Source organism: Ananas comosus, linkage group 7 (assembly GCF_001540865.1).
Source record: "Ananas comosus cultivar F153 linkage group 7, ASM154086v1, whole genome shotgun sequence".
NCBI lineage: Eukaryota > Viridiplantae > Streptophyta > Magnoliopsida > Poales > Bromeliaceae > Ananas > Ananas comosus.
In genome coordinates this window covers 5,755,579-5,768,525 of record NC_033627.1, presented here as the reverse complement: position 1 = coordinate 5,768,525, position 12,947 = coordinate 5,755,579, and the positions used below count along the sequence as shown (strand labels likewise).

The 12,947-nt window shown below is 38.7% G+C and overlaps 1 protein-coding gene across 1 annotated transcript; it reads left to right on the top strand.

Annotated features, from left to right (window-relative positions):
• On the top strand, positions 6,257-7,132 carry LOC109712538 (putative ripening-related protein 4). The gene is made up of 2 exons (XM_020236144.1): positions 6,257-6,907; positions 6,952-7,132. The coding sequence occupies exon 1, from the start codon at positions 6,326-6,328 to the stop codon at positions 6,887-6,889; it is 564 nt and encodes a 187-aa protein (XP_020091733.1). The 5' UTR covers positions 6,257-6,325; the 3' UTR covers positions 6,890-6,907; positions 6,952-7,132.

Here is a 12,947-nt window from a genome sequence, read left to right as displayed (position 1 = left end):
GCCATAGAACTCATCTCATCCTCCATAGCAGCTACCCATTTATCACAAACTGGTGAATTCAAAGCTTCAGCATAAGAAGCCGGCTCATCAACATCCATAGAGGCACACATGAACGATTCCCCTTCGATCTCAAATCGACAACGGGGAACACCTCCACGTTTACTTCTTCGTAATGATGGACTTTGTGAGCCATGGTCAATCGGCACACTCCCACTGACCATAGGATCACTCCCACTGTTTTCGGCTATTTCTTCATGTGGCCTCAGTGCCTCATTCTCGCCTAACAATGGGACATTGTCATTAGGTTCTTGCAACTCGTATAGTGCAAGATCCTTTTTAATCACACCAATGTCTGAAAAATCATTCTCAAGAAAATCCACATTGCGCGACTCTATCTCAGTCATTCCTCCATCAGGATGATTGCCATACATCACATAGCCTTTCGAGCAATCAGAATATCTAATAAAAATTTGTTTATTTGCTCTAGGGCCTAACTTTTCATATTTATGAGAAGTATTATGCACATATCCTGCCGATCCCCATGGTCGTAAGCCTTCCAAATTTGGCTTATACCATGCCATAATTCATAGGGAGTTGAAAGAACTGACTTAGAGGGCACTCGGTTAAGTATATAGGTAGCAGTCAATAACGCATCACCCCAAAAACTAATTGGGAGGTTGGCTTGCGTCATCATAGACCTAACCATTTTCAAAGTGTCTTATTCTCCTCTCTGCAACACCATTTTGTTGCAGAGTACCGGGAATAGTTAACTGTCTGCGTATTTTCTTGTCCTCACATAGTTTCCTAAACTGGTATGATAAATGCTCTCGTCCTCTATCAATACGTAGAATGTTTAGAGTTCTTTCTGTTTGGTTCTCAACCTCCACTAAAAAGCGTTTAAAATAATCCAAAGCTTATGAACGGTGAGACAACAGATATACCCGAACTATAACGGGAGTAGTCATCAATGAAAGTGAGGAAATAGTACACGCCATGACGTGCTCTCACATTCATAGGTCCGCATATGTCTGAATGAACTAGCTCCAATGGATGAGTTGCTCTACATGCCTTACCAAAAAGCTTTCTGCAGGCTTTTCCTGCTAAACATGGTTCAGAAGGAGGTAGGCTAAGCTTAGCGAGTGACCCCAACAGGCCTTCTCTAGCTAGTCGAGCCATTCTTTCTTGTCCAATGTGATCCAATCTCGCATGCCATTTGATAGAATCAGACACAACATCAGAAGAAACTAATAAAGCAGAATTATTGTTATAATTAATAAAATCCAAGTCCAAATCTAAGACAAAGAAATCATTCTTTAAACAACCATTACCATAAAAGTCCTTGCCCAAATAAATAGCTAACTGAGTATCCGTAAAGTGAAAAGAAAAACCTAATCTAAGTAACGCTAAAACTGACAGTAGATTACATCGGATGTTCGGTGCATACAGCACATCATGTAATATCAAATAACGATCATTCACAATCTAAGTTGGTATGCGCCAATTCCAATGACTTCTTCCTCAGTGTCGTTTCCAATCATGACATAATGGCTGCCAGCAGACACCCGACGATAATCCACATATCATGCTCGATCTCTCGTTACATGCTTTGTTGCTCCTGTGCCTACAATCCAATCAGAGAGAGCGTGAGCAACAAAAACATGCGAACAAACATAAATAAGAGAGTCAGGATTGGGATTTACCTTCTTCGGCTTAATGCAATCACGAGCGAAGTGTCCCATGTTTCCACAGATATAGCATTTCACTTTATTTAAATTTTTTTTTCCGCGCCTGTCTTTGCGGCGCTTCTCAATTCTGCCCTCATTTGGTGCGCGGTTTCTAGTCTTTGCATATTTATTTTCTCCATTTCGGCGCTTGTGCTTAGGCCACTTGCCTCTGCGCTGTCTACCGTGGGCAACGAGTGCGTTAGCACGGTTCGCCTCTCTGCGCTCCGCTTCCAACTCAAGATGTCGAGATATATCGTTGAAGGTCTTAATACCTTCATTATGAGTCAGCACAACTTTGATTTGATCCCAAGATGAATCTGGTAAAGAACTGATAACTGACTGAACCTGTTGTTCGTCAGTGAGCTCGCAACCGGCTGCTTTAAGTTCTCTTATCATAGCAGACATCACCCTTAAGTGCTTTGCCATAGAATGCTTCGGGTCGAACATGTATTGATTGAATTTGAGATTTAAGGCACGAAGTCTTGTGGTCGACGTGCCCCTATATTTCACTTTGAGCTGCTCCCACATATCTTTAGCAGTCTCATAATTCTCAAATTCTTTGATCAAATCATCGTGCATACAGCTCAACATTGTATAGCGTGCACTACGATCTTTCTCAAGCCACTCGTTATAGGCTTGCAAATCGCGACGGTGCTGAGCCGTCGTGCCTTCTTCAGGCCGAACCATACTGTTTGTTAAATGGCTAAGTATCCCTTTCTCATTTAGGAGATATTGAATTTTTTTATGCCACATGTCATAATTTGTTCCATCAAGCCTATCTTGATTTAACGAATCCGCGATGGAAAAATTTTTGGAAGCCATTTATCACTACAATAAATGTACATAATTTTAAATTAGGCATAAATATTCACAATATTATTCTCAATCCAATTTGATAATAAAATTTCTCACAGCATCTTCAAATCAAAAATTTCGCTCATCTCATCCAATGCAGACAAAAATAATATATCAAATTAATGAAGAATAAATCCACGTCACAGATAAAATATAAGCAATATGCAATTTGTGAAACAATTAACTTATATAAGACTGCAAGAAGCAATATATATAATTCAGTGACAAACAATATTATAGAAGTAACATTGATCCTAGTGGTTAGCCGAAGCAGGATTAAAAGTAAGGTTGAGGGTTCAAATCCAAATGCCAACATTGTTTCTCTCTTTTTATTTTATATTGAACCATTAAGCCCTTGAGTTGGGCTTAGGCTTACGCTGGCCTTACAAGCATGCTTGGGCCCAATTCAGTCGGGCCCCGCAAGCGGCCCTGTGCATGCAGGCCCCCGCAGGCCCTGCACGGGCAGGCCCTGCAAGCCTAGTGCGGGTGGCTCCGCCAGGCCGCAGGCGCGCGTGCCCCCCCCGCAGGCCCGTCACAGGAAGGCCTCTCAACCCCAGAGCGGGCAGCATGCGGTTTGCCTCAACCAATATGCGATTCATTTTGATACCACTGTTAGATAAAATAATTAAATATCCAAATAAATAATTCGCAAAAATCACATAGATTTTTACATACCTCTTTTGTTGCATACCTCTTTTGTTGCGGAATGCATTACGATTATCAGGATCGAATCTCGTCTTGTTTTACGAACTCGTTGATCCACCAACGTCCTGTCTCAATTTGTTGCATGTTGTTCTTACTCGTTGCAATCCGAGAGAGAGAACTTTTGTGGAGAGATGATTCTTTTTTATTTTATATTGAACCATTAAGCCCTTGAGTTGGGCTTAGGCTTACGCTGGCCTTACAAGCATGCTTGGGCCCAATTCAGTCGGGCCCCGCAAGCGGCCCTGTGCATGCAGGCCCCCGCAGGCCCTGCACGGGCAGGCCTTGCAAGCCTAGCGAGGGTGGCTCCGCCAGGCCGCAGGCCCCGCGCGCGCCGGCCCCCGCAGGCCCGTCACAGGAAGGCCTCTCAACCCCAGAGCGGGCAGCATGCGGTTTGCCTCAACCAATATGCGATTCATTTTGATACCACTGTTAGATAAAATAATTAAATATCCAAATAAATAGTTCCAAATAAATAGTTCGCAAAAATCACATAGATTTTTACATACCTCTTTTGTTGCGGAATGCATTACGATTATCAGGATCGAATCTCGTCTTGTTTTACGAACTCGTTGATCCGCCAACGTCCTGTCTCAATTTGTTGCATGTTGTTCTTACTCGTTGCAATCCGAGAGAGAGAACTTTTGTGGAGAGATGATTCTTTTTTTTTTTTTTTGGTTATCCGTATGTGGTCAATACCTCATGTATTTATAGGCCATAAAGGAGACGTTTATCCTAATCATATTCTGACTAAATCTCACATAGATAGAGATTTAAACAGATTAGGATTTATCTGTTAGATTTATTTCTTATCCCATGTGGACTAGAAATATAACAGATAATTACACATATTTATTTCTTATCCTATATGGATTAGAAATATTTAGATAAGCCCCAATGTGGATGAATCCTAACAGTCACCGGCTAAGATCATGAAGGTTCATGCCATAATGATTATTAAATACAAAAAAAATGCCAATCAAGATCCAAATAGCACCCTATCCCTTGCGCACAAAGAGACTCCCCCTCCCTATCCCTTTTTCCGCAACTCCTGAGTCAACAGCGTTGATCGTCTCCTTTTTCTCCTTGTTCTCTTACTCCATCTCCACCACCATCACACACTATTGCCACCGCCATCGACGCTCACTGCTGCTCCAATCCTTTCCTCCTACTATTATTTCTCCTGCCACCATAATAGTTAGGAAGAGTGCTGTTGTCGTCGTCGTCAACAGCAGCAGCATCAGTGGCATCGCCGGGCAGCGGCAGCATCAGCGACATCGGCCGGCATCGTCATTGCCAATATTGGTGTCGTCGTCATTGACGTCTCGTCAGTAGCGGTGGTAGCATCGACGGTGCCAACGTCATTGTCGTCGTCGGAGGGCGTAGAGGGAGAGGGATGAGGGGAGAGAATAGGAAGGGTCGACGTAGTAGAGGGAGAGAAAGCAGAGGAGGCAACAGGAAGGGAGGACGGAGTAGAGGGAGAGGAAGGAGAGAAGTGGATGGGAAGGGAGGATAGTGTAGAGGGAGAGAGAAGACAAGAGAGATGGGAAGGGATGATGAAAGGAAACGGAAGAAGGATGGGGAAACCATGCGAGTAATAGAGCAATTTTTAGGATTCGGGCTTTATGGAAAGATCCGGATCCCAAAGGTTTCACCCGAAAATTTTATACAAAGGATCCAGACCCTGAGCTAGTGTTTGGATTGGGTACAAGAGGGGGGATAAGGGGGTTATCCCCACTTTTGTACCCAAACACATTTTTGGATGGGTGAGAACACTTGTTCCCACCTATACCAACACTTGTTCCCACCTATACCGGTGGTAGGTATAGGTGGGAACTTGTTCCCACCTAGGGGTGGAACAACTTGTTCCACCCCCCCCCCCCCCCCCGCCCCCCCCCCGCCTCAGCCACCTCGCCCGGTACACAGAGTATTGAGAGGAGAGAGAGAAGGAGTTAGAGAGAAGCGATGCCCCACGAAGAGAAGAATTTAGATTTTTATTTTAAATTTAAAATTCTTAAAATTTTATATTTAGTTATTTAAAATTAAATTTTATAATTTTAAAATATACAATTTTAATCGTTTTAAATTTAAATTTGATATTTTTAAGTCTTTAAACTCATCAAAATATTGATATTTTTAGTTTTTAAATTTTAAATTTGATATTTTATATCTTTCAAATTTAAATTTGGTTTTAAATTTATAATTTGATATTTAAAATTAAAATTTTAAAAATTAAAAATTAAAATTTTAATTTAAAAATTTAAAATTTTTAAGTTAAAAATTTCAATTTAAAATTATAAGTTTAAAATTTTAAATTCAATTATAAGGGTAATATCATTATTTCATTATTTTCTATTTATAACTATCAACTATTCTATCTTATACTCACATTTTCATCCAAACATAATTTTTCTAGTTCCAGCTTATACTCACATTTTCATCCAAACAAAAAAATACCCTTGTTCCTACGAAAATCCATGCATACTTGTACCTATCCCCGATATAACTAGTTCTTGCTTATGCCCGAACCAAACGAAGCCTAAGGGACTGCTATTCAGTAGTTCTTTTGCTCTCTTTCAAAAATTATTTCTTTCTTGCCCTCAAATGTTAACTTTTGTTAGTAAACTCTAATAATTAAACAACACCCTCGTCGAAAGACCAAATTTTCTTCACTAATCTTCTTTTATTGAAAATTTGCCAAAAATCAAAATTGAATTAGTAAATATCTAAGGCTCCCTTGATCTGGAATTATAGAAATTACAATTCCTTCTTAACTATAAACTAAGCATTTCTCTTCCAATTAACTTTTTTGCAAGTAGTTTTCGACGTTACATAACCTCTACGGCACACGCGCCCGGCCCGGCCCATCACGTTAACAAATTTTAAACGCCACCGTGCCGCGAAGAGTGTTAGCTTATGCCCGTGCTCAGACCAAAAGGTGTAGCTTATGCATTTTCACGCCTATATATTCCTAGCCTTCGAACCACTTAATTGATATCAAAAATCAAATTAAGCATATATAAAAAATCCTAACTTAACAAACTATGGCTACTTCCCTTCTCGCTTTTGCGTCTCTACTACTACTAGTTGTGCTCTCCAACCCCGATCTCGCCGCGTCCGTCCGCATCGCCGGATCCTGCCGCGCTAGCGGCTACTTGCCCGGCAAGTCGGGCAACTGCAACCGCGAGAACTACTCTGACTGCTGCGAAGACGGCAAGAAGTACCCGCAGTACCGATGCTCCCCTCCCGTCACCGCCGAAACTCCCGCGACCATGACATTGAACAGCTTCGCTAAGGGTGGGGACGGCGGGGGGCCGTCGGAGTGCGACAACAAGTATCATCCGGATGACGAAATGGTGGTCGCGTTGTCGACGGGGTGGTTCGACGGGATGAGCCGGTGCCTGAAGAATATCAGGATAAATGCGAACGGGAACTCCGTGCTCGCGAAGGTCGTCGACGAGTGCGACTCTGTGAATGGGTGCGACAAAGACCACGACTTCCAGCCGCCGTGCGCGAATAACATCGTGGACGCTTCGCCGGCCGTGTGGAAGGCGCTGGGGATCCCGAAAAAGGTCGGAGAGTACAGCATCACCTGGTCGGACGCCTGATCGATCGGTCGATTGAGTTGCATTGACGTGCACTCTTGTGCATGCACTTTGATGCACAAGAGTGCACGTAATATAATTCGTATACTTTGTTGTTTGCATTACGTTGAGCTTAGTTGTTGCTTATGTATGTACGAGTGTGGTGTGTTGTATTAATTTGTTGTTGCTTATGTTTGTACGAGTGTGGTGTGTTGTATTAATTTGTTGTCACTGTACATTTGTTTGATGCGTATGCTGCAGTTAATTCAAAGTAATAATCTAATATATATCATATTTAATTAGTAGTGTTCTAATTTTGGTTCTAGTTTTGCATCAGTTGAGGTATGCTAGCTACTAGTGTTGTAGAACGTAGCGAAAGTATTCGTTCGTACCTTTTTGCAGAAGCGATTCGCGTTACAACTCGATGAGCCCGGATCGTCGAGGTTGATTCACGTGTCCTTTGATCGTTCTTGGTTAAATCTACTCACGTTCCAAACTCGCGATGGATCAAACTACAAACGAGCACGATCACAAATCCACCGTTCAAGTCCCTCTTAGAATATAGGTTGATGGAAGATGTGGTTTCTCTCTTTCGTTTTCTTATGCTCTTTTCTTTTTCCGTTCTAGTTCTTCTTTGTCATGTGGGATCGCCCGCATATTTATAAAGGATTCCAAAATCCTAATAGCATTAGAGATAAGGCCAAATCGGTTATTAATTATTATCCTAATATGACTAGGATTTATCTATAACTAACTTTCCAATTTGAAAGCGAGATTAATTCTAATCCAATTAGATAACATAACATCCGTCGGATCGAACCCGCTTATGGGCGTACCCGATTCGATTTAACCGAATGCCAACAAGTGTAAAAAAATTAAAGAGTTTTAAATTATTGATCTTTTTTTTCGATTTTATATGTCCTTTACCCTTTTCGATTCTATCCTTGAATTATGTTCTATAATTTTGATCAACAGTATTAACATGGTATATCAAAGTATTCTTTTAAACTATTCTTTTAAATCGATGTATCTGTCGTTTTTTATATAAAAAATGATAGTTTATAATAAATCTGTCTCAAAAACCAACAAAAGAGAAGAAAATGATAAATAAAATTTTAATAATCATTCTCTCTTTCCATTTTAGGAATTATCTGTTATTTTACTGATAGTTAGGATTAAAATCTTATCAATTTTTTAATGCGTCATAATTTCAATCTATAAATTTTCATAAATGATGTTGCAGAGTGGTTACATGTTCTACATTGTATAGCAATTGACCAATTAGATAAAACCGAAGATACGTATAAATTTACTCTTTTCTCTTGATTTTTCTTTTATTTTCTGAACTAACTTTATTTTGTAAATTCACTCCAAAAAATCATTTTTTCTATAAAGTATTTATTTATTTTTTTATCATTGTTTTTTACTTTTCATCTAAGATTCATAAGAAACTAGTGTAGTTATCCGCGCGATGCGGCGGGCAGGTATTATCAGAGTATTAGATTTTTAATCCAATCCAACTCATCTTAAACAGAAACTATCAAATAATTTCAAAAAATACTGTAAAATAGGTTAAAAATAGATTAAAAAAATAGAAAATAAGAAGAGAGAGAAAAAAAAAGATAGAGAAACTCTCACTTAATATTGATCTCTAAGAGGGCGAGGCTTGCCATTGATTTTACTGCCGCCTCGATCTCCACCGTCATTGCCCACGCTTTCTTCCGCAGCCGTCTTAGTCTCCACTGCCATCACATTCACCGCCTCCGCCACCGCTATGACCTGAAGCATCGCCCACGCCTCAGGCTAAATGAGAAGAGGATAATACATCAAAATTAGAAATTAAAAAAAAAAAAAAAAGTAAATAAATCCCACACCTCTTGCTAAATAAAGAAGGTTGTAATTTATTATAAGAAACAAAATAGACTTTCATTTTCATGACATGCATAGGAGAGATGAAACGGCACAATAGTTTTTTTATACATGTCCAAGTGATGGGTTAAAATGGGTGGATACATTAATTAGACGTTATATGCGGAGGGAAGGCAAAAGGTTGGGCCTTTTGGATGGGTTTCTAGATTTACAGTTTAGATAGGGTTAAATTAGACGTTATATGTGGAGGGAAGGCGAAGGGTTGGTTTCATAAGATAAAAGTCCAAGAGTAAAGAATTTGATATTTAATGTCACTATTGCTTAGTGGTTCAATGAATCTACATTGTCCATATTAAACAGAATGAATTTGTTAGCAATAAACTCAAGTAGCAGGTAAATAGAGAGAGTTAATTATTTTGTTAATTTGATATTTAGATAGAGGAAGTGGTTTCATTTATTTATTTATTTATGAGGATGAAGGGATGAAGGGTGATTTGCCACGTGGCAAGAAATATTATGCTTTCATTTAGGTTTATAGATGCATTTTGAAAATACTTCTTTTTCGTGATAGTTTTTCTTTTAAAAGTTACTGCCAACTAACAAACTTGAAAAAATAATAAAAAAATTATATATTTTTAAAGGGAAAAAAGATGTTAATTTTATAGAATCTTATATAAATTAATAGCATAAAAAAAATTTAAAATTCGTACGTTGCACAGGTACGTAATTTGCTAGTAATGTAGTATAATTAAGCAAATGTAATACTCGATCTCACTCGAGCCAAAAAAAACACCAACTATATATCTCGAACCGAAGCAAAACATTTTCTGTTTCTTGGGAGAGTACGTTAGGTTCACGTTTAGTTCGGTTCAAGTTTTGAATTTTCCCAAAAATCTCGCACCTCCTCCGTTCGACTCGCTCTCTCTCGCTCTACCGACACTGGTTAGATTCTTTAACTGTTGCAGAATATAAATGGAGATCAAGTAAATTATTGTTTTGAGGCGTGTAGATTCATTTTTTTTAAGATGATATTTGTCCTCAATCAAATGTATGCGGCTGGCTTAACAAATCACCTTCAGGATATAACAAAATCGTCGGAAAACTGCAAACATTATTTTTCGATGATTTTGTTGTATGGTTTACTGGTAACCCAATAGCATATATTCGAGCGGAGACAAATATCACTTTTAAAGAAAGTGAACTAGCTTACATGCCTCAAGATCATAATTTACTTTATCTCCCTTTATATTTTGCAACAATTTTACAGTGATAGTTTAATAGAGACAAACATTGAGGCAACATTTAAAATGATAAATCAAGACTCAATGAAACTGAACTAATTTGATGGGACTAACTTCACTCAATGGAAAAATAAAATGATGTTCTTACTTCAGTAAAGATGGCCTATATCCTCGACCCCAATTTGCTAGATTTTCTTACACCTGCCACTACAGATAATGATGAAGTGAGGGCAGTACGTAAGAAATGCGAGGAGAATGAACTATTATGCGAATGATATATTCTCAATATTTTGTGAGATAATTTATATGATTTATTTGCATCGGTTTAATCACTAAGAGAGGTACATAATTCATTAGAAACAAGACATAATATTAAAAAGTAAGGCACAGATAAGTTTTCAATTATGAAATATTTTGAATTTATTAATGATTATAATTTCATTTCAGAATATATACTAACTGTAATGTCCCAATAGTCTCACGTCGAATGGAAAAATGATTCTGATTAGATTTTGTGAAGCATTACATGCTAGTAATAATATCCGGACTTAAGTATTTTGGGCCAGTAGTTTGGATCCAAATGAGTTATTATTGCTAGTGGGTTGGATCCCGATGCGTAACAGATCTCGCATATCTACTAGATTAGCAAATATGTAAGCCCACAGAACTAGAGAGAAAATAGACAAAAAAAATGATTACAAAAGTTTTCACTAAATTCTTGTAAGGACCCAACCCACTAACAATAACATAATAACTCAACTAGAATCAAATTAATTTTCATATATAATTGTAATGATCCTCAATCCGTTAACAATAATAACTCGTTGGGCCTAAATCACCGGCCCAAAATACTTAAAAGTCGATTATTATTATTAACGTGCAAGGCCTCATCTAATCCAATCGGAATTATTTTTTTATCCAATGTGGGACTATTAGGTTATTACAGAGTCCCCCCCCGTTTAGATCTTAATCTCCTCATTAGGTCCAAACCCATATCACAGACATATAGATCAAAAGTATTAGACAATGTGAGATTCTAGAGCTAGCTCCTACTCTTTAAGAGGTGACTTGAATCAAATTCGTTGGTATAGCACTTTGCTCCACATAGCATTTAGCTCTCACACTTCCGGCTGGTATTCAACTCTGATACCAATTGTAACCCAGATTACATATATATAGATCAGAATTATTAGGCAATGTGAGATTCTAGATCTGGCTTCTACTCTTTAAGATATATAGACTAGAATTATCATGTAATATGAGATTCTAGAAGTGACTCCTACTGATTCAAGAGGTGGCTCCAATATGAGATTCTAGAAGTGGTTCCTACTGGTTCAAGAGGTGGCTCCACTCAAATTCGTTGGTATAACACCTTGCTCTGCATAGCATTTAGCTCTCACACTTCTGGCTGGTATTCAACTCTGATACCAATTGTATCGATTCAATCCACTCAAAAACCGGCCCAAAATACTTAACCCAAACAACCAACCCAAACTCTTATTTTTTCATCCGATGTGGGATTATTAGGGCAAACCCAGATCAATTTGATACTAATTGTAACGATCATTAGAAATACGAATAAGAATTACCCGGTGATATGAGATTCTAGAGGTGGCTTTCAAATCCGTTGATGTAATATTTGAGGATCAAAATAGCAACCTAAGAAGGGGGGTGAATTAGGTTTCTAAAATAAAAAGCCAAATAATCAAACAATTTAAAAACCCGAAACTAATAATAAAGTGAGGAGTTTAAGAAAATGCAAACTCAAAAAGCACACGATCAATTTGTTTCGAGGTTCGGCACTTTGCCTACGTCCCCGCCAACTTCTCAACACTAGAGAATGTTGGATCTCCACTAGATGATGCTTTTGCGGGCAAGCACCAAGCCTTCACACCAACACCTTCTTCTTTTTAAGCTTCAAGACTTTGCTTTTCTCTCTTTGTACAAGATTAAATCTCACTACAAATTTCACTCAAGTTTAGTGAGAGAATTGAGAGCTAAGTGTATTAGAAAATACTGAATTTTTGAGCTCAAATGAACTATATAGTTTTTCTACTGAGAAAGGCCTCAATACTATCTATTTATAGCTTCGGGCAGCTTTTGTCCGTTGTAATTTCGGGCGCCCTAAACCTGTTTCCGGGCACCCAGAAGTTGTGCACGCCAGCTGCCTGTGCGCCGCTTTTCTTGACTTTGTATGTTCGATCCGTCAAAAGTTGTGGGCGCCCAGAACACGAGGAACAGCTTTTCTGACATGCGCCGTTTTTCTCTGGATTCGAGCCGTCAAAAGTTGTGGGCGCCCAGAAACTCATGCTGACTTTCTTGCCAGACAGCCCAGATTGCGTGCGCCGCTTTCTCTGACCAAAATCATTTTTGGGCTTCCATAAGATCTGGGCGCCCAGATTGCGCGCCGCCTGCTGTAAGAACTTTTTGGGCTGATATGCAACCTGTCAAGTCAAATAGCCTCGGTTGTCCTAATTTGAAGTAATGGTGCCCAGATCAGGTAAAGAAGTTTCTGGATCACCCGAACAGCAAACAGGGAGGATCCAAAAGGTCTCAAAAGATTCGGATCCACTTTAGGGCGCCCAGAACAGGGTCCAGAAATTGCAACTTCACAGAACACAGAATTTGAGCAGTTTTTGAATATTTAAAAATCCTATTCACCTAATCATAAATTTAGAAATTTGTTTAAGTGATCTATAAGGTGATAAGATGAATAGTTTAAACTTAGCTCAAAGTTTCTTACTCTAATCATAAAGCATAATATTAATCAAATTAAGGGTAGAGAGAGTGAATTTGTCTTTTTGACAAAGGAAGCAAGTATAGCTTCAAGTGGTGAAGCTCGGTGCTAAAGGATTGCCCATCTTGAGTCCTTTTGAAGATATGAAGATCTAAAACACAAAAAAAAAAACTCAAGATAAGGAATTAGTCCAATAATTGTAATTATTTGTTATCATCAAAATCTAATGAAAGAT

Bases quoted from the DNA above. Each gene is read 5' to 3' on its own strand.
- LOC109712538 (XM_020236144.1), top strand. From the start codon at position 6,326: ATGGCTACTTCCCTTCTCGCTTTTGCGTCTCTACTACTACTAGTTGTG.